Below are 25,315 nucleotides of genomic sequence, written 5' to 3'. Positions count from 1 at the left end.
CCGACATTTTCAAAGTGCAAACAGCTGCATTGGACTGTGGAAAAGGCCCTGCAGGAAGCAGTTCAAGCCTTTCCTGGTGCCCTTTCCCTGACTGGAATCCTGTCCGCTCTTTCCTCTGTCTTCCCTACTTTGTTCCAATGTTTTTCTTGTAGTTCTTGATATTTCTTCTTGTGCAATGAGATAAATGTATATCAACAATGTAATGCAGTTTACTTTTTCCTCTGAAAAGCAGATTTTGCTGTTCGTTGGGCAGGTGCTGGCTGCTTTGGACCAGACCTGATCTTATTATTTCTGTTGCCATTTTCAGGTGGGATTCAGTTCCATACAGGCAAATTCCAGGTTGTGCCATTGCAGTTGATTGCAATGTCTTACACAACAAGCCACTTCCCCAAAATATCAGACTTCTTGCAAAAAAGAAAGTGACAGAGAAATGGAATGTGACGTTTGAGATAGCACTTGCTTGTATGCAGCACCCTCTAGTCTCCCCACAAACCAATCAGAATGAATGCTCATTAAAGAGCAAACATTGTCTAATCTCTCTGCGGACAAATCAGGATAAATGTCCCATAAGCAGGTCTTCTGCTGTAAGTGCTCTGAGAATGTTATTGGATGTTGCTTGTGATATATATATATATATATATATATGCAGGTTTTGGTGTCTTCGGGTGTCTTCCCGTGTAAGAGTTGGGGTGTCTAGGCGACGTTTCGACGAGGTCTCACTCGTCATCTTCAGGCTGGTGCTTTCGGCTTCTTGTTACTGGAACAGGCTCTGTTCCAGTAACAAGAAGCCGAAAGCACCAGCCTGAAGATGACGAGTGAGACCTCGTCGAAACGTCGCCTAGACACCCCAACTCTTACACGGGAAGACACCCGAAGACACCAAAACCTACATATATATATATATATATATAGTACCTCAGGCCCACATGTACCCTTGCTCTGCTTTGCCTATGGAAGCCCCTCTCTCTCATACATGGTTCATAAACTGACTTCTGACCTGGTAATTAGACCTGGGCATTTATCACAATGAATTCTTATGACTTATGTTTCCCTTACTTCCTGCGATTCTCTGTCTTTTGTATTTCAGAGATGTCACATTCCTTCCTTAACAAGCATTCTGGCACAATGAAAGACAATATGGTGCATTCCCTGATGAAAGCGAGAAGCTTACAGTTGCACAGGGAAGAGGTCAAGGATCAGAAAAGGCCATTCTCTGCTTCAGATGAGGAGATGCCTTCTAAATCCCAGGATCCACACTTCTGCATATGCCCAGATGATGGAGTTTGTGGGCCAGAAATCCTTGATTCCTTACTGTTGTTTCTGAACTGCAAAGGATATGAGAGCAGTTTCAAAAGCATATATGACCTCTCATTTTCCTTTCTTAGCACCCTATTCCATGGCTATGCAAGCGAGGAAGATCTGGTTGATTATTTTGTACTGGCAAGGGAAGCAGCCAAACGAGCAAGTCTGCCAAGGGCTTTGGCGCGACTCTGCTATCTCCTGGGAAGAATGAGTGTCCGGAAGTTCAAGCTTTCTCAAGCTCGGGTTTATTTTGAAGAAGCTTTGGCAACAACACAGGGAGATTTTAGTGACCTCTTCCTTATAGCTTCTCTTTATACAAATCTAACTGGTATCTACCTGAAACAAAAGAACAAGGAAAAGTGTGCTTGCTTTTTTGAAAAGGTTGCTTCTTTGCTTATGGGAATTCCCAGCTATATCAGCAGCACCAGAATGGAATCAGATATTCTGAAGTATGCTTTAAAAAGGGCCGTGCTGAGTCAAAGCAAGTATGCAGAAGCTAGAGCATGCTTCCTGCTAGCAAAGCACTATCTGAACTTTCGCCAGGGTGAAGAAGCCCTGCCATTCCTAGAAAGGCTGCAGCTTCTGAGTAATGCCTTGGGTTTACAAAATGGCTCATTGTCAGTTGATTGCTATTTTAAGCTAGGCCCACTCTACAGTGAGAAGTGTTTGCCCCACCTTGTGCTAAGCTGTGTTAAGGTCGCCTCTTCTTGCAGCTCATGTACTTTGTTGGAGTTATTCAGAAGCATTGACTTAGTATTTAAAAATGCTCCCAAAGTCCATTGTTTGAAAACTGTGGGACAAAGACATCCCTCCCAGACTGCATATTATCTCAGACAAGTACTCCACTTGCTAGAGACCAGCAAAGAACACCCAAAGTTGTGCAGCATGGTTTGTTGCTTTCTATCTCTACTATATAGCCACCACAAACAGTACGGAAAAGCAATCGACTACATGGAGAAGGCACTAGATACAAATTCACATTCAAGCAGTGAAGAACTTATTGGTCATTTAGTCTTCCTCAGTTGGCTGTATATTCTCCACCAACAAAACACGGTGGCTCTGGACATTTTAAATGCTGTAGTAGAGTCTACACAGAGCAGTCATCAGCAGTTAGGTATTGTTTATAACATGATTGCCATTGTTTTAAAGAGAATGAATGATACAAAGCAGGCAGCTGAAAGCTACTATAAAGCCCTGAGCATTTCAAGAGAGATGGGACTAGTACATAATCAGGCTGTGGCTTTGGCCAACCTTGGGATTCTTTGTCTGCATTCAGCTGCCAGAAGTCTTGGAGAGCGTTTCTTAATTAAAGCAGTAACACTGTTTTCTGAACTGCCAAGTGTTGAGTGTGGCAGAGATTTTATATACATCCTTCTCAGGCTGGGAAGCTACTATGTCAGTGGAATTTATAAAGATAAAGGGAGATGTTGTTTTGAATGGGCATTTTTGGTAGCAATGGAAGCAAACCATTTGGAAGGTATGTATATTATCTTGCTTTCAAAACTGGGGTAACTTGTATTTCAGGGCCACCGTTGCAGATGCTAAGATGAGAAGTTATCTCTGCACAGGGAAATATGAGAAAAGTTGGTTCCCTTATTTCCTTTGTAAACTCATTTGCTACTCTTGAATTAGCTTGTTCATTCTTTGTCATAATTATCAATGGACTTCCCTGTGTCCCTTTCCTCATCCTACTAGAAAAAGCTTCTCAGGACAGAGATTGCTACCTCCAAATTCTTCATTTGTTATAATGAGCTGGAACCAGCAATGGATGTAAATACTAGGGTGAGGTGATAAAAACCGCCACTTTCTATCAAACCCCTAATTAAGGATGGGGAAAGAACCTTCAGAAGTTGGGATTCCTAAGCCAACACCTGGTCCAATCAAGGTGCACTGTGACCTGGATCAGATCATGAGTCCTTTTCAGAATCTGTAGTCCTGTTGATCTCTTTACGACAGAGACAGCCAAACTTGGCCCTCCAGCTGTTTTGGAACTACAGTTCCCATCATCCCTGACCACTGGTCCTGTTAGCTAGGGATGATGGGAGTTGTAGTCCCAAAACAGCTGGAGGGCCTAGTTTGGCCATCACTGCTTTACAAGGCATGTGAGGGCTGCAGCACGGCCTCCATCTGGTAAAAAAAATGTATTTCCTTTTTAACAATTTGGTTATCTAGCCACCCACAGCCTTGAGTGGGGCAGGTGTGTGTGTGTGTGTGTGTGTTTTGTTTGTTTGTTGCCATAAACACTGGAAGCGGCCATTTTTTCCTGTACAATTCCCTTTGGGAGTGACAGAATGACAGCTTGCCCATGTATGTGTTGGCCACTTCAGCTGGATGACCAAGATTCTTGGAATGAAAGTAATTAGATCAGTGGATAAAAAATGCAGCATTTTTTTATTTGTCTAATTCATCAGTCTCAATAAGCCAGGGAGTTCTTTTGTATGAAGCATGAGTTCAGCCTATTAGAAATTACTCTGAGCCTTCAGGAAGTCATGGGCAATCCAAGCCCTATCTCTATGCAGTGGCCTTACAATAGCAGTGTGGTCCCTTGGAACCAGCATGTTCCATTAAATCATTTGTCCTCTTTTCTTTATAGGGCAGCTCCAGGCCGTTCAGAATCTGTGTCAGTTCTACAGTACGGTTCTTCCAGATGAAGCTCTGTGTCTCGTCTACAATGAGTATCTACTCTCCTTAGTTAGGAAAATATCTGACAAAGTCACGGAGGGACAGATATTGGAAACAATCAGTCAGCTGTATCTATCTTTAGGCACAGAAAGGTAAGAAGAGGCAGTTGGGGAAGCTGATTTGTCTCAAACTGAAAGCTTTTTAGTTACATTGCTAGTTTTATGTCAGTGAGCCAGACCCAAAGGTGCCCTTCTGCATGCAAAAGCCACCTTCCGCTCGTGGGAAAGCTGCTTTGCACCTCGTGCTAGAGCTTTATGCAAGAAAACTGAAACTAATGCAAAGAGCTTCTGTTTGGCCTAGAACAGCCTTCACCAGCCTGGCACTGTCCAGAGCTTTTGGACTACAACAGTTTTTGGACTACAATTAGCAGGGGCTAAAAGGAGTTGCAATTCCAAACCTCTGGAGGTCAGCAGGTGGATCTGCCCTAGAGCTTCTGCAGCCTCTTTCTCAAGTGGATATGTAACAGCTGCAACAGACTATCTGTTAGCCCTGTAAAGCTGTTGCACAGAGTGCTTGGATGTTTTATTTTTTGTCTCTTAGTTTTTTGTAGCTTACCCATTTTATTTCATATTATTTTGATGCTCTTAGCTGCAGCAGCACTGAGGTGCAGAGAGGCAGCAACTAAAGATGCCGGTGCAGCCCTGCCACTGGGCCACAACTGGAAAAGAACTTCAGTGCCCTGTTAAGTCAGACTCAAAGGAGAGGCAAGCGCTACAGGGGCCTGAATCTAGCTTGGATAGAAACTGGAGTCAGAAAACAATTGCTGACTCCCAGTATGCCAGGCGTTGCTGAACTACAGCTTCCATGACTTGTGTAGCAAGCGCCATTTCTTTCTGTTATTCTGTTTTGGGAAATGGTATGCCATTGATAAGAAGCAAATCCTGTTTCTCATGCCAGAAAATGGAATAATCAGGGTAGAGAGCATGTTTAGGTCTGCAGTCTGTCTCTTAAATAAGTGAATGGCTGCCACGTGGGGGACCACATGCACTCAGACACAACATTGCCACAAGGCAATGCTCCTGATGGATGGCTTGACCACTACGGACAGGAAGTCATAAGGGAAACTTGCGCAATTGCTTAGCCTTCCCTCCATGCACACAGCCATCCTCAGGGCTGGCCCAGGATGCTTTGGAAGAGAAAATGACACACCCACACCCACACAGCCGCCACTGTCCTAGTCTAATGGCTGATAAATAGTCACCTGATATTTCATCTTAAGCTTCAAGTAAATTATTAGTTGAAAGGTGTTTTTGTTTTATTTGCACCATGAACCGACGGTATTAAAGCAACCAATGGATATATTATGATGGTCCGCGGTGACTTTGGCAATAATAGTATGTGGTAGCTGGAAGAAGCTTCCTTGAAAACAAAGTGGCAAACCGTGTTAGTGGGGGCAGGTGTTTCCTTTCCTTACTCTGAGTGATTTCTTTTAGGGCATACAGATCTGCCCTGGAGTACACTAAAAGAAGCCTTGGGATATTCATTGATCTTCAAGCAAAAGAGAGAGAGGCACAGGCTTGGCTGCAGGCAGGAAAGATATATTACAAATTGAGGCAGAACGAGCTTGTAGATCTTTATATCCAGGTAAGATGAATGATGCCTTGGGAATTGAAGCTGTGATGGGATGCAAGGAGGATGCAAGGATAGCTGGGTTAAGAAGAGATTGCATAGGTTAAAAATACAGTTTAATGTCATCTTTGTCTTCTGTTATTTTACCTCAGTGATAGAACAACTGTCTAACTCAATCTGGAGCATATAAATTAAGAACATGTTAATCTGATTAGAAAGCAAAGGGAGAGAGCAAGTGATGCCACATACATGGGGCATGAGTGATCTGCAAAGAGACGTCGTCATACTGAGATATTTGCAAGCTTTTGAAATGCTATGTATGTTTGAGCCTTAGTCCAAGTGGGTGGATGTGCAGCTGTTTTAAAAGGTATCTTCGCATCCTCCCATAAACAAGAGGCAAGTTCTGTGAGATCACCTGTAAAAGTATTGGATAACAGAACAGAGGAAACTGAAGTTTTGGAAGGGGACTCTGGTGTTCAGGTGGGCCTCAGGGACAAGGGGCTCATCCACACTTTCTCTTGCCCTGCCACTTTCCCTCGGGGAAACCTGATGTTTGCCATTGAATTGGAGCAAACGTCACTTGGGTTTTATCCAGATTGACGCTTGTTCCAATTGAGTGCCAAAGAGTGTGTTTCCTGGAGTAAAACTGCAGGACAAAGGCAGAAGTGCTTGGACCCTTGTTTCCTAGGCATGCGATGAGCAGAACTGTGGACAAGACAAGAGTTACTGGCATCAGCTCCGATTTGTTAGAGCAGGAGCAGCTGGTGTGGCTGGGTGGTGCCTTGGATACTGGCATTGCTGCCACTTACTTGGGCAGGCCAGGGCAGGATGGCAGCAAGGTTAGGCCTGCATGGGCGCACCAGACCCAATCCGGTGCTCATACTGCTCTGCCCTGACCCCATCCAGGCAAACAGCAATGATGCCGCTGTTGGGCACTGTCCCACCACAGCGACTGCTCCTGCTTTATAGCCTGTTCATGATACGTCACAAAAGAAAGGCTGTATTGAAATACTTGTGGAATTATGTACTACAGGAGTAGCCAGTGTGACACCCTCCAGATGCATCGGTCCTGGCTACAGCCCATTCTGGCTGGGCTGATACTCTCTACCCAATGTAGTGCTTCTGTTTGAAACAGTCACTATTGTTGCTTTAGAGGTCCAAAATTATGAAATCTCTCTCTCCTCCCTCCTCTCTCTAGGTTGCCCAAAATGCTGCTCTGTGTACTCATGATCCTAATTTGCAAATGGAATTGTTTGAAGCTTCAGGAGACATATTTTTTAATGGAGAATGGGAAAAGGAAAAAGCAGTGCCTTTCTACAGGGTTGGTTTTCTGTTCTCAATCTTTCTAACTCTGCTCCTGGTCAGAGGGACGAGGCTGCGGTTGTGACCCATATGAGATAATGCTGTGTGATATGTGATAATGCTTTGTGAAAACACATTTTCCAGTAACTCTTTAAACAGTTTTTGGTGTGTTTTTTGTACTCCTTTTAGGACAAGGCTCTACCACTTGCTATCAAGATGAAGAACAGCAACGCTGAGCTCCGACTCTTCAACAAACTGGTGGGATTGCTGTTAGCTCTAAAGGTGTACGATGAATGTCTGGGGTATGCACAAACAGCATTAATGCTCAGTGTCAATTTAGGTAAGGAGAATATATGGAAAACTGTATAGAAGTCTTTTAAAAGTCACTTGGGGCCTATTCAGACATACATATACACCGCTGCATTCCGCATTGCTTAAAAATTGACAACTCAACAATGTATGAACTAGCTGTTGAAAAGCATGTTGAAGGGGTACTAATCTTCTATTTGTGGATGATGACCCATTTAGAGACTGCCTTTCCCCCATATGAGTCCACCCATCAGCTGAGGTCATCTTTGAGGACTGTAATTCATGTTCTGTAAGCTCATGACATTGGAGCATTTGCAGCAAGCAGTAAGGCCTTCTCTGCAGCTGCCATGATGTCATGGAAGGATTTCCAGAAGGAAAGTGTACACTTCTTCCTCCTGAACTCTAGGAGCCAGACATTTTTGTGGTGGTCCGGCTGTTATACCACTGCTGGTTGTTGTTTCTGTGATAGGCTTTCAACTAATTGTGCTTCTAAATTTGTTGTATGCTACCTTGAAGTTAATGGGCATTATCCAGCAAAGTAGTTTCATGCAAGGATTTCTGTGCATGCAACAAAACTTCATCTCCCCAGATCTGCTCTAGAGGGTTGAGGGAAAATCCAGAAAAGATTTGGAGGCATGTGAGAGACAGGGAGGGGAAGCTGTGTTGTGCCACCAGAAGTCATTGCGCTAATGGATCTACTTGGTTGGTTTACCACCCAATTACAATAGGTCAGTTGGAATATTTGTTGTTGTTTAGTCGTTTAGTCGTGACCCCATGGACCAGAACACGCCAGGCACTCCTGTCTTCCACTGCCTCCCGCAGTTTGGTCAAACTCATGTTAGCAGCTTCGAGAACACTGTCCATCTTTCCCAACATCTCCATCTTTCCCAACATCAGGGTCTTTTCCAGGGAGTTTTCTCTTCTCATGAGGTGGCCAGAGTCCTGGAGCCTCAGCTTCAGGATCTGTCCTTCCAGTGAGCACTCAGGGCTGATTTCCTTAAGGATGGAGAGGTTTGATCTTCTTGCAGTCTATGGGACTCAGCATATGAAAGTTGGAATATATTAAATTCAAAACATGCAAATCAATAAACGAGGTTGCATATTCATCACTTTGTGACTGCATGTGTAAACCAGCCCTTATATTTCTCTGAAAGGTTTCTATGTCCCATGATGTGAACACAATCTGTATGCTATCTTTATTCCTTTACACTAGAACAGATGTTCCTACTCTTGCTACAACAGGGTTAAAGAACTTGAGGTCTACAAGGAAAACTGAGCAATCCTCAAGTGACCTTGTGCTTTTAATTTAGTGTTTACCCAGTTTTGCATAGTTGGATATTAATCTTTAGCTACAATGTTTGTGGACTACCCTATAACAGAATATGCACCTCAGCTGGGCTGCTCCGTGCAAGGAGCAAGGGAGCAGGAAAATGGGTGGGGGAGAGAATATTAAGGGGCCTGTTCCCCCAGAATAAAATAATTGGAGGGGCCCAAGGGACCCCGGCCCCGTTGGTTCCTATGGATATGACTCTTGCCCTTTTAATGGCTGGAATGGAGCTGGCTGCACATTCAGAGCTGTCTATACACACATGCATGTCTCCATCTAGCCAAGCAAGACACATTAACAGAATCCAAGGACACGTTGCAGACAGGAATGGGCATGCCCATAGGCAGGGCCAGTGAGGGGTCTGGCCTGGGGGGAGTTGGGAGGCATCATTTGGCTCCCAAACTTCAGGTTCCCAATCCTTGTTTTGGGGCCATCTCAGGCTGTTATTGTATTTATAAAGGAGAAAGATATTGCTTGCCTCATTTCAAAGGGGCTTCATGTAGCAAGTGGAATTAGCCCAGGAAGCAAGAATGACCTTCTTTTTTGATTCCCAGTAGCAGTTTCCATCTTGGGATTACGTGTGTCTTTTAATCAAACTAGTAGTGAAAGGGGAACTTATAGGTGTACGAGGAACTGTGTATGAGCCTATATGTGATATTGGTGCATCTCTCTCTTAGTGTGCACAGCTGGACAGATTAAAAAGATTCCCTTCTTCTGTCCTAAATGCACCCAAAAGGGGGCAAACAGATGGTGCAGGTTTACTTCACAAATGCAGACTTTGAACCCTGCAAGGGGGAAAAGATGTATGTACTGGTGGCTGGGGAAAGCTGAAAATGGCTAGCAGGAAAATAGTTAACCAGCCTCTTCTCATCTAAGTCTCAAAACACTCTTTAATGAAGATGACAGAGAAGGGATCAACAGGCCACAGTTTGACCTTGGATGTTTGAATGCCAGTCCACTGAAAAACTTGTGTGTTAATACGATATTTAAGTACTGCCTGTAATGGCCCCTTCACACATGCACATGTGGAGCATGTATGTGTGAATCTGACCCAAGTCATTCATCGATGCATACATTTGCTTTAACTCCTCTTTCAATTTCCACACTGTACTGATTCTTTTGCTTACCTCATTAGGGAATCTGTTAAATGAAAGGATAGCCTATCACCGGCTGGCTGTTATCTACCATCATCTAGGGCAAGTTGAACTCACTGAGCACTTCTTCTTAAAAGCCTTGTCTCTCTGCTCCTCACCTCTTGAGTTTGATGAGGAAGCCCTATACTATGTAAAAGTGTACCTTGTTCTTGGAGACATTACATTCTATGACTTAAAGGTGAGACACTTGGATGGAATTGATATATGAATATGGAAAATATTTTTGCATGCTCTGGATTAAGTAACAGGACCGAGATTATACAGCCTTGCCATGACTAGGTGGGTTGGATTCCAGTATTCCAAGTCAAAAATGTCTTACGAGGTGCTGCCTTAGGAATGGTTTGTCAGTTTGCTTGCTGGTGTGAAATGAATTGGACTCTTTAATTCCCTGTTCAGGTGATTGGTGGGTGAAAGGTTAGTGTACGCTCCCACCGCTGGCTTCTGTTTCTGTCTTCCAAACATTTGTCACTTTTTTTCAAGACCTTGGGCATATTGATTGAGTCCCACGAGAAAGCTTCTGGAACAAAGTGGGCAAGTTGTACCTTTCAGTCCAATGATGTTCTGCCCCAAGTTCAAATTTGTAGAAACACATTTTAAAAAGGGAAACAAGCAGTTTGGGGATTTTGTTTGTAGCCACTTTGTTTTGGTTGTTGAGGATTGGGGTGCTGTCTTGCTCTCAAAGATGATGAATCGGGGTGAGAGAGGAGAGTGGGGTGGCCTTGGTTTTAGTCATATTGCTGGGTTTTGCTTAAGATAAAAGACAATGTTTTCATAATGTTGAGTTTCTGAGCTGTTCCATAATTTTATGGAGCAGATCAGATTCACTGTCACTAAATACAGCAGGAAATATAACAGGGAGAGGCATGAAGTTTAAAGTGTCTGAAAGTCTTTGTGTCCACTAGGGCATCAGTGTGTGCCTGGGTTGCAGTTTCTGTGTGCACATTCATGTGCCTTTATGACCACATGAATGTAGTCATTTTTATGGCTCCAAAATCTTTTTTGATTCTGAGGTCCATTGTGGGCATGAACCTGGGTAATTGTTTACCTGTTCTGGAGAACCTTTAGAAAAATACTATATTGCTTCCTTTATTGGAGAAAATCCAAATTTAGTGAGATAAAGTACAGGCTGCTACTTGGATGACGAGGCCATAAAGCAAAACAAAAATAGGCACAACAACTCACCCTCTATGAATTGGAGTAACCAAAGTTATAAATGGCTAAATTAATTGTCACACTTCACAACAAGTAGCAATTTTGCTGCCTGCAAGGTGTGATGGTTATTCTTAGGTATTATTTAGAATATTTGTAAATGGTTGTCCGTATGCAATTCCACCGTGGCTCATATCTTGCTGCACTGTTTCAGGACCCTTTTGATGCTGCTGGATACTATAACTTGGCCCTTGCAGCTGCCATGGACTTGGGCAACAAAAAGGCTCAACTGAAGATTTACACAAGACTTGCGATAATTTACCACAACTTCCTGGTGGACCGAGAGAAGTCTCTCTACTTCTACCAAAAGGCAAGAGCCTTTGCCACAGAGCTTAATATTCGCAGAATAAATCTAGCCCCCGATCAACGTCTGAGGGCATCAAGGGAACCGTTGAAAAATGCCAAGTGAGGACGTGGCATGAGGGGACTTTGTGCTGAGGAGATTTTGATTCTCTCTTAGCAAATTGTAACATTCCTTGTGAAATGGTACACGGTGCATAGGGCTCCTGACCTGAATGCCGGTACTTTAGCTCCTGCTCTTGCATACAGAAATGTGTTTGCAAATGTGTCTTCTGTCCCCAAATGAGCAGCTGTATGGGCTCCAGTGAAACGAGAGCAAACGGTTACTGGAGAGCTTTGGCAACAATCCAGTTTACAAGCAGATTTTGGACCAAATTGTTCACATACTCACTGTTGGAAACAGAGGAATCTTAAAATACGATTAACTGAAATAATAAATATACTGGCTGACTCCATCTGTAATTAATTACTATGAATGTTCTGGGATGTGATTGTGAAATATTTGTTTCTAGATGGGGCTCAGGAATAAAAAGTTGTAATATATCCCATTTCCACCTATACCTGAGCTAATGTCTGAGTGAGCTGAAGACAAGTTGACATGAGACAAATATAAAATGACAGAATAATGAAGGAGTAAACGAAGGAGCAAGGCAAATTTTGAGCTGGTGCAGTGGCTCTCTCCACTGCCCAGAGAGGAGGTGCCACCACCGTTTGTTTGTTTGTTTGTTTGTTTGCTTGTTTGTTTGTTTGTTTACTGGAAGTGGGTTTGTTGCACAGCAGCACCAAATCTACTTTAATTGCACAACCTACATTTTCCAGTCTGCGGCAAAACTTCACTTACCAAAGAATACCAGTTGGGAGGCAGCTGCAGTGTGCAACGCAGAGCCCCGCTCTCCCCAAGCCAGCCCAAGTACGTACACAGAGTTGTACACATTTAGCTAAAAAGGTTTATAACTTCTCTGCCCGCGAGAGGGCGCTCTGTGTCTTTAAGACAGGCTGCTGAATGCAAGAGCAAAAAGAAAGTTTGCGCATAACATTAAATGTGTTAAATACGCTTGATAAAACTGGGCTTAGGAAGAGCCGCTTCAAATAACCAGTCTATCTTCCACGAAATGCAGCTGTGTGTCATAAAGAAGAAAGAAAAATCAGGGCAATAGTGTGTGTTAGTGTGTGTGTGTGTGTGTGTGTGTGTGTGTGTGTGTGTTTTGTAGGAGTAGGAACACAAAATAACCTATCGTAGGTGCCAGTGCAAGAACAAGGTTCCATGTGGCTAGGAAGCCTGAGTACACAGAACAAGATTCTGTTGGCAGTAGTAGAGGAGAGCTGTGGCACAAAGATTTGGGCAGATTAAATTGCACAAGGAAGACAATCAAGCTGCACACTCTACATGATAGATGACAAAGAAGCACTCACCAGAGTGGGAAAAATTATAGAGTATCTTAAAGACCACTGTAGACATCTAAAAATGCTAGCGGGATTATAACACTTATAATGTAATATGATTTAAGTTTAAAGGTAAAGGGACCCCTGACCATTAGGTCCAGTCGTGACCGACTCTGGGGTTGCGGCGCTCATCTCGCTTTATTGGCCAAGGCAGCCGGCGTACAGCTTCCGGGTCATGTGGCCAGCAGGACTCAGCCGCTTCTAGCAAACCAGAGCCACGCACGGAAACGCCGTTTACCTTCCCGCCAGAGTGGTACCTATTTATCTACTTGCACTTTGATGTGCTTTCGAACTACTAGGTTGGCAGGAGCAGGGACCGAGCAACGGGAGCTCACCCCGTTGTGGGGATTCGAACCGCCGACCTTCTGATCGGCAAGTCCTAGGCTCTGTGGTTTAACACAGTTTAAAAAGGATATAAAATGAATTAGAAAAATGTGATTAGATGCAATAGAATGAATAGAAGAATCGGAAACCAAGGGAAGATTGGGGGAAGACAGGAGATTTAATCTCAGATGTGTAAAAATTGAAAATTATTTAAATGTATAAAAACATTGTTAAAAAACCGAAAATAAAATGTTTTAAAAAGAAGCAGCACACACAGGACTCTGACCTGCCCAGAAAGCACCCCAAATATTTGTTTGTCAACAAAATGTAAGAGACCATCCTTCACAGGGCGTTAGGGGAGGGTTAGTACCTCTAGTGGGGCAACAAGTGGTTCTTTTTCGGGTAGTTTGTCCACCTTTGGCCCTAACCCTGACACAAACCCTAGCCCTAGCCCTTTGGCTCCTAGAGGCTGTCATCATGTGACAGCAGCCACACCCTGGGAACAGCTTCGACTGGCTGGCTAAACCAAGAGAGGGTAGCTGATGCGTCTCAAATTCTTGGTTAGTTATGGACTTCCCCTGCATGTGAAGACAGGCTCCAGTGGATGGAGTGGACAAGAGCAATAATGTAATGCTGTTAAATTGTTATTAATTGTTGTTGTTTAGTCGTGTCTGACTCTTCGTGACCCCATGGACCAGAGCACGCCAGGCCCTCCTGTCTTCCACTGCCTCCCGCAGTTTGGTCAGACTCAGGTTTGTGGCTTTGAGAACAGTGTCCAACCATCTCGTCCTCTGTCGTCCCCTTCTCCTTGTGCCCTCCACCTTTCCCAACATCAGGGTCTTTTCCAGGGAGTCTTCTCTTCTCATGAGGTGGCCCAAGTATTGGAACCTCAGCTTCCAGTGAGCACTCAGGGCTGATTTCCTTCAGAATGGAGAGGTTTGATCTTCTTTCAGTCCATGGGACTCTTAAGAATCTCCTCCAGCACCAGAATTCAAAAGCATCAATTCTTTGGCGATCAGCCTTCTTTATGGTCCAGCTCTCACTTCCATACATCACTACTGGGAAAACCATAGCTTTAGCTATACAGTCCTTTGTTGGCAAGGTGATGTCTCTGCTTTTTAAGATGCTGTCTAGGTTTGTCATTGCTTTTCTCCCAAGAAGCAGGCGTCTTTTAATTTCGTGACTGTTGTTACCATCTGCAGTGATCATGGAGCCCAAGAAAGTAAAATCTCTCACTGCCTCCATTTCTTCCCTTTCTATTATTATTAATATATCGCTCATCTGACTGGGTTCTCCCAGCCACTCTGGGCAACATCAAACATTAAAAAGCTCCCTTCAGATGTCGTCTAAAAGTCAGATAGTTGTTTATTTCCTTGACATCTGACAGGAGGGTGTTTCACAGGGTGGGCGCAACTACCGAGAATGAAGAAGAAGAGGAATGAAGGAAAATTATGAGAGTGAGGGAAAAAAGAGAAAGAAAGGGAAAGCTGAAAAAGAGAAAGAAAGAGACAGCTAGAGGGCAATAGTTGAAAGAGAAAGGAGCAGATAGCAACAGTGTCTCAGTTTAATAATTTGAGATTTTTCATACAAGATAATATTGTACTGTTTCAGTAATATTTCATTTAGAGAGCTTTGCATGCAATGCTCAGAAATGTTTTGCAAGTGTAGCTCTTATAGTTTGCCCTGCGCTTTTCTGGTCTGTTTCTGAGCGCATTTTTTCTTCCCTGGCGCTTCCCCCAGGAAAACCTGATCTTTACCACTCAATCAGAGCAAATAGCAATTTGGGTTTCCCCTGGAATGCCGTTTGCTCTGATTCAGCTGTCAATAGTGGGTTTTTGCCGGGCAAAAGAGAAGTGTGTTTGTTTGCAAAGCAGCCAAACCACCAAGGTGCCCAACCCCTGACTTCTGCCAGTCCAGGACACTCGGCACCAATGTCTTTTGCGGTCTAAAACAAGGGAGGGGGAGATGCCACCCTCAGGAAATCCAGCTTCTGCAGTCTTTAGCAGGTTGTAGCATCTGGAAGTCAGCAGAGGCCAACTCTGGGGCAAAAAGGGGGCCCCAGATGCTGGAAACTGGCGGACAAATCTCCAGGGAGGGTCTGTCTGAGAGGGTTCAGTGTCCTGAGGAAAGGGAGGCACAGCCCCAAACCCAGACAGGGGCAGCCTCCCCACCATGGCTGCTGCTGCTGCTGCAGATGAATGGAGGGCATTTCCCCTGATGCCACTTGGAACAGGCAAGTGCATCTCAGGGGCCGGACCAAGTTTCCAGTGCTGCAGGGGTGCCCAAGCCTGCAGGTAGGCCAAGGGACTGGCTGGCAGCATCCTTGGGAGTCTGGAGGCACCAGCTGGTCAGGCAGCATCCACAGGGCCAAGAGGCAGAGCAACACGACGACGCTAGTCTGGGGGAGAACGCTGGAGGAGCTTTCTTCAGAGGGGGCGCAAAAGAACCCCAGAAGACACATGCAGAAGTCCCTTGTCTCCTCTCCTCCTCAATGCTGGCCCCGTCCTCGTCACAGAGGCCTGCTGCTGCCTCCTCCTCCTCCTTGCTCAGATCCATGTGCAGCTCATCTCCCGCTTCAGGGTGAGGGTATGTGGAGCCACGGATGGAACGGCAGGTGAAAAAGATGATCCGCTTCAACCGCTTGTTGTAGAAGGAGGAGTTGAAGGACCACAGGCTGCCCTCTTCTCCAAAGGGGTCCGAGTCCAGGTCCGGGTTGTAGCTGTCAATGTCACACTCCGAGAGGCAGATCTCCTGCTCCACAGCGTCCCACAGGTGGGGCTTCAGGGCACGGAAATCCTTTGGCTGAATTCGTGGCTCTTGACGGAAGGACTCCTTGAGGGTGGCTCTCAGGTAGAAGAGGGTCTTGCGACTGCCTTTGTCACTGAGGGGGCCCTCCTCCTCGCCACTGTGGCTCTTGCTGAGCCTGCTGGGCTTTGAGGTGGGGACAGGGCCTCAAGCACGTGGGGCTGCCCTTCCTGGCAGAACGGCTTGAAGAGGTGATTGATTGATTGATTGATTGATTGATTGATATTTATTACAGCCATTGGCCCGTCACACGACAGTTTCCCACCAACATATATATACTTAAACCTCCAAATTTAAAACAGCCAAAAACTTACAGAAAACAGACAAGAACCAAAGCAAAATAAGCAAAAGACCAACAACATACATTACAATAAATTTGCAACATAAACATCGCCCTCTGCTCATAAATTAATAAAACACATCAGTGGTGGTATCACCTAGTTACATCCTAAAACATAGATCATGGTTTAAAAGGGTTATCCGAGCCGCACAGGAGTCCGTTTTTCTTCTTTAGGGATAGGACGCTGATCAAGAATCTGGCAACCGTGAGTGATCTTAGGGGGTCTTCATCATTTAGTAGATATCTCAGTTTGGCTTCATTCGAATCATCGGCGATTCCCTTTAGATATGGATCAAGAAACTTGCTCCTGGCCGATGAGTGAAAAGCACAATCAAAGATTATGTGATGCAACGATTCCGGTGCCCCACAATTACAATCACATAACAGCGATATCTGTCCATTGGAAAATCTATTTCTCAGCACGTTCGATGGGAAGGTGTTGAATCTTGCCTTTATAAAGGCATATCTATGAGCCGAAGAAGTTAAGTGAAATATACTCGGAGTCGCAAAGTGATTTCATGCTCTTTATTCAGCTCATAGTGGTGAGGAGAAATGAATGAATGTCCCCTCACAGAATCTGCTTTATATACATTATTTACACAATGGGCTGCACATGATTGGCTAATTCCGGAATTCTACTGTAAGCCAATCAGGTTGTGGATTCACTTCTATCTGGAGCAGGATTGGGTGGTTCCTGGCAACCAATCATACTGCTGCATTGTTCTAGGACCAATCAGACTGCTGCATTCTGAATCCTATTGTTCTAGGACTAATCAGACTGCTGCAATTTGGATCCTATTGTTCTAGGACCAATCAGACTGCTTCAGTTTGGATCCTATTCAACTCAGTACATAACACCCCTCCCCTCTAAGTTCCAGTCCTGCCCGGGAGGTCGCATTCATAGTCCTCAAGGTATGCCGGTGGCCTACGTGTGCGTTGCGGCCTGGGGTGTTCCCTGGTCCGGGCTCCAGGTTCTGGCTCGTGTTCCAAGGATGCTGGCTGTGATGGGGTTGTTTGGTCTGGTGCAACCGGCTCGCTCAGTCGTGGTTCTGGTTCTGGTGTCCTTTCGGCCTCACGGGTCCTCTCTGTATTTACTGATTCTGCCTCTCCTGCTGGCCCCTCCTGCTCTATGGGCCTCACTGCCCTGCTGTTCCCTTGGGACTCCTCTGACCTGTCCTCCTCCTGGGTTTCTCCCGGGAATCGTCGCCGTATCTGGTCGCAGTGGCGGCGCCAGCATTGCCCCCCATCCGTTAGCACCTCGTACGACACTGGGCCAGTGACCCTGGTGACTGTGGCGGGTACCCATGCTGGGCCTGCCCCAAAATTCTTTGCGTACACTGGGTCCTGGGCCTCGAAGGTCCGGGGGTTCCTGCCTTCCCCCACCACTACCTCATCCTGAGCTCTATCGGGGTGAAGGCGGTCCAATCTGATTGCAAGGCGCCGACCCATTAGTAGTTCAGCGGGGCTCCGGCCAGTCGTTGAGCTGGGGGTGCTGTGCTGTGCTAGAAGGAATGTGGCAAGGCGGTACTCCCAGTCCCCTTGCGTCATGCGGCGAAGGGTGTCCTTAGTGGTCTGCACCATGCGTTCTGCTTGGCCATTGGTGGCAGGGTGGAACGGCGCCGAACGGATGTGGCGGATGGCGTTCTGTGCTGTGAAGGTTTGGAATTCTCCTGACGTAAATGCAGTCCCGTTGTCTGAGACGAGAGTGTCAGGGAGCCCGTGGGTTGCAAACAGCCTGCGTAGTACCCGGATGGCTGCGGACGTGGAAGTGGACGGTACCAGTGCGACTTCCAGCCATTTGGTGTAGGAGTCCACCACTATGAAGAATGTTTTCCCCTGAAAGGGGCCAGCGAAATCCACATGCAGGCGTGACCATGGTGCTCGGGCGGACTCCCAGGACTGGACTGGGGCCCTTGGGGGATCTGGGCGGGATTCTTGGCAGGCCTGGCAGTGTTTGACCCAGGCCTCTATCTCTCCATCGATCCCCGGCCACCACACATAACTCCTGGCAAGGGCCTTCATTCTTACTACCCCTGGATGTGTCTCGTGTAGGGCTGAGAGGACCCTTTTGCGGAGGGGCTGGGGAACAATGACTCTGCTTCCCCATAACAGGCACCCCTTGTGGGCCGACAGTTCATGTTTGCGGGTTGTGTAGCCGGCGAATTCTGGCCCGGGGCTGCTGCTGGGCCATCCCCTCCACACCCAGTCCAGGACCCGGGAGATGACCCTATCTTTCTTGGAATGGTGTGCAACTTCTTGTGCCTGAATGGGGCGGTCGGGAAGCAGCTCCAGGCTCATAACCTCTTGTGCAGGTGCTGGGTCGGGGCCTGTTTCCGGTAGTGGTAGCCTGCTGAGGGCGTCCGCATGGCCCATTGCCTTCCCCGGGCGGTGAATCAGTGCATACTGGTAGCTGGCAAGGAAAATTGACCACCTGAGGACGCGAGGAGACAGCACTTGGGGGGTCTGCTTTTCGGGGGCAAACAAGCCAAGCAACGGCTTGTGGTCAGTCACCACGGTGAAGGGCCGCCCGTACAAGAAATCATGGAATGTTTTTACTCCCTTCACGATTGCCAGACCCTCCTTGTCAATTTGCGAGTAGTTCCGCTCAGTTGCGTTGAGTGTCTGGGAAAAGTACGCCACCGGTACCTCTCTTCCATCCGGGAGTTGGTGCCCCAGGACAGCGCCAATGCCATAGGGTGAGGCGTCGCATGCTTGCACCACCGGCAGCCTCTCGTCAAAGTGTGCCAAGACAGAGTTTGAGACAAGCAAGTCCTTGACTGCCTGGAATGCGGCCTCCTGGCGCTGGCCCCACACCCACGGGGCCCGCTTGTCTAGGAGTCTGTGTAGGGGTTCCGCTACCGCCGCCTTGTGGGGAAGGAAGGAATGGTAAAAGTTCAATAGTCCCAAGAAGGCCTGAAGTTCAGTCTTGCTCTTGGGCGCTGGGGCATCACAAATGGCCCGTACCTTGTCCCCAGTCGGGTGGACCCCTTCTGCGTCCACCATAAATCCCAGAAAGTCCACCTGAGGCACTCCTAGTAGACATTTTTCCCGCTTCACCTTGAGACCCGCCGTCTGGAAACGGTGCAGAACGGTGCGGAGGCGGTCCTCAAACTCCTCTGGTGTGGGCCCGGCAATCAACACATCATCAAAGAAGGGGGTGACACCAGGAATCCCTTTAAGGAGAGAGTCCATTAGATTCTGGAATATGCCTGGTGCCACGCTGACCCCGAATTGCAGCCGCTTTACCCTGAACGCTCCTCTGTGCGTCACAATCGTCTGTGCCTCTGCTGTGGCCGCATCTACTGGCAGCTGTTGATATGCTTGGGCCAAGTCCAGCTTGCCAAAAATTTTCGACCCAGCCAGGGTGGCAAGGACATGGCTGACCACTGGCACTGGGTATGCGTGGGCCGTGAGGGCCTTGTTTATGGTACATTTGTAGTCTGCGCAGATGCGGACCGAACCATTAGGCTTGACGGGTGTGACGATTGGAGTTTCCCAGGGGGCATTAGGCACCGGCTCCAGCACTCCTTGCTCCACGAGTCGGTCCAATTCCTCGTCTATACGGGGTTTCAAGGCGAACGGGACCCGGCGGTCCTTGAGCCTGACCGGTCGTACTGCGGGGTCAAGCTGTAGCGCAATGGGGGGGGGCCGTATACTGTCCCAATTTCCTATCGAAAACCCCTGGAAATTCCTTGCATATGGCGTCCACGTCCACTTGTAAGCTAGTGTGGTTCACCCCGGTGACAGCTAGCCCCAGTGGTCCAAACCATGCCAATCCCAGTAAGCTAATGTAGGGGCCCTTGACCACAAGCAAGTCCAGTTGCCGCGTCCGCCCTCGGTATTGCACCCTGAAGGTCCCCACCCCCATTGTGGGGACCTTACGTTTCTGGAAGTCCCGTAGGGTGAATGGGGCCGGCCTGAGTTTGGGACCCCCAGTAGGACACAGTTTCCTTAAGGTCTTTGCCGAGATTATGGATAGAGTTGAACCCGTGTCAAGCTCCATGCGGCATGGGGCCCCCTCTATCTGTACCTCTACATAAATTTTCTCTACGTTGGGGTGGGGCAACTGGTATACCTGGCAGTCTGTGAGCTCCGTCGAGTTGCCTTGGTGCGTTGGGCCCCGGGACCTGGGGCTCTTGGGTTGGTCATCTGATGCCTGGCGTCGGGTGGGCCGAGCCCGACACACCCGGGCGATGTGTCCCGATTTTCTGCACTGCCTGCACTCTGCATCGCGGAAACGGCAGGTCCTCCTCTCGTGACTCTCCCCGCAGCTTGCGCAATTTCCTCCTTCTCGTCGAGGCAGCTGTGGTCTGTGCGCTGCTTGAGTGCGCTGCTGTACTCGGTGCACCTCCTCCCTGTCAGATCCTGAGTCGTCGGTGAGGTCTTCGTGGTGGACCCTCGGTTGGGATGGCAGGCTCGGCCGTGCCTCTTGTGTCGACCTCTTGGCAGCTTCCGTTGCCAGGGCCTCCTCCAGAGCGACCTGGAATGTTAGGTCCTTCTTAGCGTAGAGGTGTCGTTGCAGCTTCTCATCCTTCAGGCCACCGACGAGGCGGTCACGAAGCATGTTCTCCAGCTCTGAGAAGTTGCAGAACCGGGCGGCTTGGCGGAGAGAGGTCACAAACCCAGTTATGGTTTCCCCAGGGGCTTGTCACTTTGCGTAGAAGGCATTTCGACGAGCCACCACTGAGGGCTGCGGCGAAAAGTGCCCCTTCAGCTGTTCCATTATTGTTTTGTATGGAACAGTAGCGACGTCTTCAGGCGCAAGGAGAGCCCGGGCGATTTCAAACGTCTCCTCTCCGCAGACGCTGAAGAATATCGCCCTCTTTTTGGCATCTTCTTCGTCGGTGACCCCTTTGGCTTCTAGGAGGAAGGTGAAACGGGAGGCATACGCTTCCCAGTCTCCAGATGCTGGGTTGAATGGCGAGAAGCTGCTGTTGGCTGCCATTCTGAGTTCCTTGTGTCCCGGAGCTGAAGCCTGGATACACGGTGCGAGGCAGCGGTGCGGCTGGTGGCGGTGCTGCGGTGCTGTGTGTGGCAGTCAGCTCAGCGGGATCCCACCTTCGTCGCCAGTGAAATATACTCAGAGTCGCAAAGTGATTTCATGCTCTTTATTCAGCTCATAGTGGTGAGGAGGAATGAATGAATGTCCCCTCACAGTATCTGCTTTATATACATTATTTACACAATGGGCTGCACATGATTGGCTAATTCTGGAATTCTACTGTAAGCCAATCAGGTTGTGGATTCACTTCTATCTGGAGCAGGATTGGGTGGCCAATCATACTGCTGCATTGTTCTAGGACCAATCAGACTGCTGCATTCTGAATCCTATTGTTCTAGGACTAATCAGACTGCTGCAATTTGGATCCTATTGTTCTAGGACCAATCAGACTGCTTCAGTTTGGATCCTATTCAACTCAGTACATAACATTAAGGAATTCAAATAATTTGGGAGCCTTAAGAGGGGTAATAAACCAAGGTTTTGAGGTGAGCAGGTACCATTGCCCAACACCATTTTCTGCTGCAAGTCCATCTCCTCTAGTTTACAGGTTACTGTTCTTTTAGCTGGAACTATGTCCTGCTCTAGTAATTTAGATGGGGAGATTCCCATTGCCGTAATTTTCAGTTGTAAATTTTTTACCCATGGGCTCTGGAAATCATCTCTCCACATACATTGTATCAAATACAAGTTTGGGAGATTGTGCCATAGAGATAACCAGTGACAGAGTATGTGCTTCCACAGGGCGTTTTCCAGGGATACAATATTAAGTTCCATGCGTAACGCTGTATTACTTACACAGTTGGGCAGTTTCAATATCCCTCTTAAAAACTGATTTTGAATAACCTCTAGGTGAGATAGGTTGACAAAAGACCCCCAAGTTGAGATGGCATAGGCAATTGTCGGGATCACCTTGGCCTTGAACACTTTCAATGCCGATGGGATGTGGAGGGCTCCATTGGTGAAGAAGAACCGCAAGATCGCCAAGGAGATAGCTTTGGCTCTGTTTGTAACATAAGCTACATGGGCCTTCCATCTGAGGTTATGTTGTAACCAAACTCCCAAGTATTGGAATCTATAAACTTGTTCGATGACTCTCCCATCAATTCTCCAATTGTGGAGTTTCCGGCTCTTTGAGAAAACTAGGATCTTAGATTTTCCATAATTAATTGTAAGGGAATTTGTATTACAATATGATCCAAAAAATTTTAAGGCCCTCCTGAGACCTACTCTAGAAAAGGAAAGGATGACTGCGTCATCCGCATATAGTAACAAAGGGCAACGATAAAGTGCTAGGCGGGGTGCATGAATCCTTTCTTGAGCCTCTGTTAGGGGAGTCCTCATGTCGCTTATGAACAAATTGAACAGGAATGGAGCCAATATACAACCCTGTCAGACACCTCTGTTAATGGGAATTGAATTGGTGAGATCGCCCTCCGGGGTGAGTCTCACTCTGGCCACTGAGTTCTCATGGAGTTTGATTATTAGCCAGAGAAGCCTTCTGTTGATGCCCCAGCGGGTGAGTTTTTCCCAGAGGATGCTCCTGGGGATACTATCGAATGCTGCCTTTAGGTCAGTGAATGCCACACAGAGTTGGCCACCCTTTGGGGTGGAATATTTCCAGGCAAGATGCTGTAAAATTAGAATATGATTAATTGTTGACTGTTTTGGGCGAAATCCAGCTTGTTCGGGCCCAATTAATTTTTTCTCTGCTTGAAGAGGTGCTTGTCGTCAGCGGCCATCTTGCAAGAGGAGCTCTCAATCCTGCCAAGGATGGGTGCATCTCCCGTTTGTTTCCACCCTCAACTGGGAGTTTAGGGCTTCCAGACTTGAGTTTTCCAACAGCTTCATTTTTGGACATTTTTCGAACAGCATAGGCCACGGGGGGAACTTGAACCGGGTGCCGCCGTTGTCTCAGCCTGTCTCCACCAGGCGGCCCTCAGGGGCCCTGCCAACCCTGCCATGGCCCCGCTTGCTTCACACGATGAGGCCACTAGTCGAGTGCCCGACTCGGAGCCGCCCTTCCGGCCTCCCTTCTTTCTTTTTCCCCCTCCTTCTTCCTTTCCGAAAACTGAGAGTGAAGGATGAACAAAGACAATCAACAATTTACTTGTTTATGTATATATATATATGTGTGTGTGTGTGTGTGTGTGTGTGTGTGTGTGTGTGTGTGTGTGTGAAAACAAAACAACATACAAAACTGTTTGATCAGGGGTGTAACTTTAAGAAGTTAACCCTCCTGAATCGAAACTTCTTAAGGGGGGAGGTATGTGATGTTAACATATATGAGAGAGTGCTGGAGGGGAAATAGTTAAATAGGTTGCACAGTCAGGACCCAGGGGGGCGGAGTCAGTGGGACTATAAAACCAGTTCTGGGAGGAGTTCATTGGGAGTTGTTGGTGGACAGTTGGTTGGATTTAGTGGCTTGGCTGGTTGGGAAAGGCAGTTGGTAATAGAGAGACAGTTAGGGCCGTGGGTTCTTGAGTGTGGGGAGGTAGAAGAGACAGAGAGAGGAAAATAAGACTAAGAAAGTAAAGAGCAACAACGTTTGGAATGCTGTAAAAGTTTTGTTTGTGTCTGAAATAAAAGACACTCTTCTTTATTAATTGAGAAGCTGACTGAGACTGAAGTGATTTTACCAGGCAGGACCTGGTTGGTGGCAGCGGATTAGTGGTGTACGGGTCAATAGTCCGTGAGGCGACCGGGGGCTCCGTATGAATGCCACAAAATTGGTGGCAGCGGCGGGATTTGATAAGTCTAAGTGCCTGTGAGCGGAAGCAATACACCTGGAGAGGGGAAGGGGAAATCGGTGAAGTGATTGATTGAGGATAAATCCCAGATTGCTGTGTGGCCGAGATAACAATAAGAGCAAGAGATCTCAAAAGACTGTTCTGGCGGAGGCTTAGGCTCAGGGTCAGAGGAAGTAAGCTTGAAAGGTTAGAGGCAAAAACCTAAAGCTATACTTTGGGGACCAGGGTCTTGAAAAGCCAAGCCGGGAGGAACAGTGTTGAAAGTAAAATTCTCTTATTTAATTAATTAGTGAAAACACTGACTCACCCATAATGCCACCCAAGAAGACCAAGCACCCAGTGAGAGAAAACCCACATGAAAGCTCTGGAGAAGAGAATGGGAATCCCCAGGGGGAGGAAACGAGAATAGAAGAGATGACTAAAACCCCACCTGAAGTAGAAGTTCCACAGTTTTCAGAGGATTTTGAAAAGCGGAAATTAGTACAAGAATATAACTTGAAATTAGAGCTTGAGAAAAATAGGCTTGAACAAGAAAAAATTAGGCTTGAGCAAGAATTGGAAAAAGAAAAAGTGAGGGCAGAGCAGGAAAGGGAACAGGAGCGGTTTCAGTTAGAGATGAGACCGTTGGAATTAACGGTTTTAGAAAATCGTAATAATAGTAATAACACCGATGGGCAGAATCAAATGAAGGTAGATTTAAAACACTTCCCTGAGTTTAGAGATAAGGATAGCCCAGAAGCATTTCTAGTATCCTTCAAAAGAGCCTGTCACGATTTTCAAGTGAGAGAGGAAGATAAAATGATGATCTTGAGAGCTAGAATAAGTGGTTCTCTAGCTGAAATATATGCTCAAATGACTGAGGAACAATCCTGAAATTTTGAGGTGTACAAGCAGTTAATATACACACGCTTTGGGATTACCTCAGAGCAGTTGAGGAAAAAATTTAGAAGTGTGACAAAGGTGAGGGAGGAAACCTATGCGCAGGTGGGGGCAAAGATAAAAACTTACCTCACAAGATGGTTAGAGCAAGAGAATGCAGACACGGTACCTAAGATTAGGGAAGTGGTAGCGTTGGAGCAATTTTACAAAACAATAAATGGCCAATTGAAGTACCTGATAAAAGAAAGGAACCCCAAGACAATAGAGGAAGCAGCTGGTTTAGTCGATAAAATAAATGAAATCAGAGACCACGGATTTGATGAGCCAAAAATTGATGGGAGATCTTGGGAAACAAACAAGAATAAATTTCAGCAAACCAAAGGAAAAGATTACCTCAGAAACCGATGAGAGAAGTAGCCCCTCATCAAAAAGCCCACATGAGAAGGCACACACCCTTACAGAGTTTACTGAGGGAAAAGTCAATAAAATAAGTTATGTAGGACCCAAAGACATTTCATGCTGGAGATGTGGGAAATTAGGTCATAAAAGTTTTGATTGTAAAACAGGAAAAGAAACGTCTAGTTATAGCACCACACAGAAACAGACATATTGTATCCAGCC

General features: G+C 46.7%; 1 protein-coding gene and 1 pseudogene across 5 annotated transcripts in view; one reads left to right on the top strand and one right to left on the bottom strand.

The window, feature by feature from the left end:
* The window catches only part of SH3TC1 (SH3 domain and tetratricopeptide repeats 1), a 40,262-nt gene extending 28,657 nt beyond the window's left edge, over positions 1 to 11,605 (top strand). For all 4 annotated transcript variants that reach the window (XM_081207601.1, XM_081207603.1, XM_081207602.1 and 1 more), the window contains exons 11-17: positions 1,088 to 2,779; positions 3,896 to 4,076; positions 5,418 to 5,568; positions 6,752 to 6,874; positions 7,045 to 7,195; positions 9,627 to 9,823; positions 11,009 to 11,605. In XM_081207601.1, coding sequence (XP_081063727.1) covers positions 1,088 to 2,779; positions 3,896 to 4,076; positions 5,418 to 5,568; positions 6,752 to 6,874; positions 7,045 to 7,195; positions 9,627 to 9,823; positions 11,009 to 11,263 — 2,750 coding nt within the window. In that variant the 3' untranslated portion in view covers positions 11,264 to 11,605. The remainder of the gene's footprint in view (positions 1 to 1,087; positions 2,780 to 3,895; positions 4,077 to 5,417; positions 5,569 to 6,751; positions 6,875 to 7,044; positions 7,196 to 9,626; positions 9,824 to 11,008) is intronic.
* Positions 11,606 to 14,554: 2,949 nt separating this feature from the next.
* On the bottom strand, positions 14,555 to 22,940 carry LOC308594961 (repressor of RNA polymerase III transcription MAF1 homolog; annotated as a pseudogene). Its single transcript has 2 exons — positions 22,778 to 22,940; positions 14,555 to 15,908 (listed from the first exon to the last, which is right to left on the bottom strand). The product of its transcript is annotated as a repressor of RNA polymerase III transcription MAF1 homolog (transcript).
* Between the last annotated feature and the right edge of the window lie 2,375 nt (positions 22,941 to 25,315).

This window comes from Podarcis bocagei, assembly GCF_964188305.1.
Source record: "Podarcis bocagei genome assembly, chromosome: 9".
NCBI lineage: Eukaryota > Metazoa > Chordata > Lepidosauria > Squamata > Lacertidae > Podarcis > Podarcis bocagei.
This window is presented reverse-complemented; position numbering and strand designations above follow the sequence as displayed.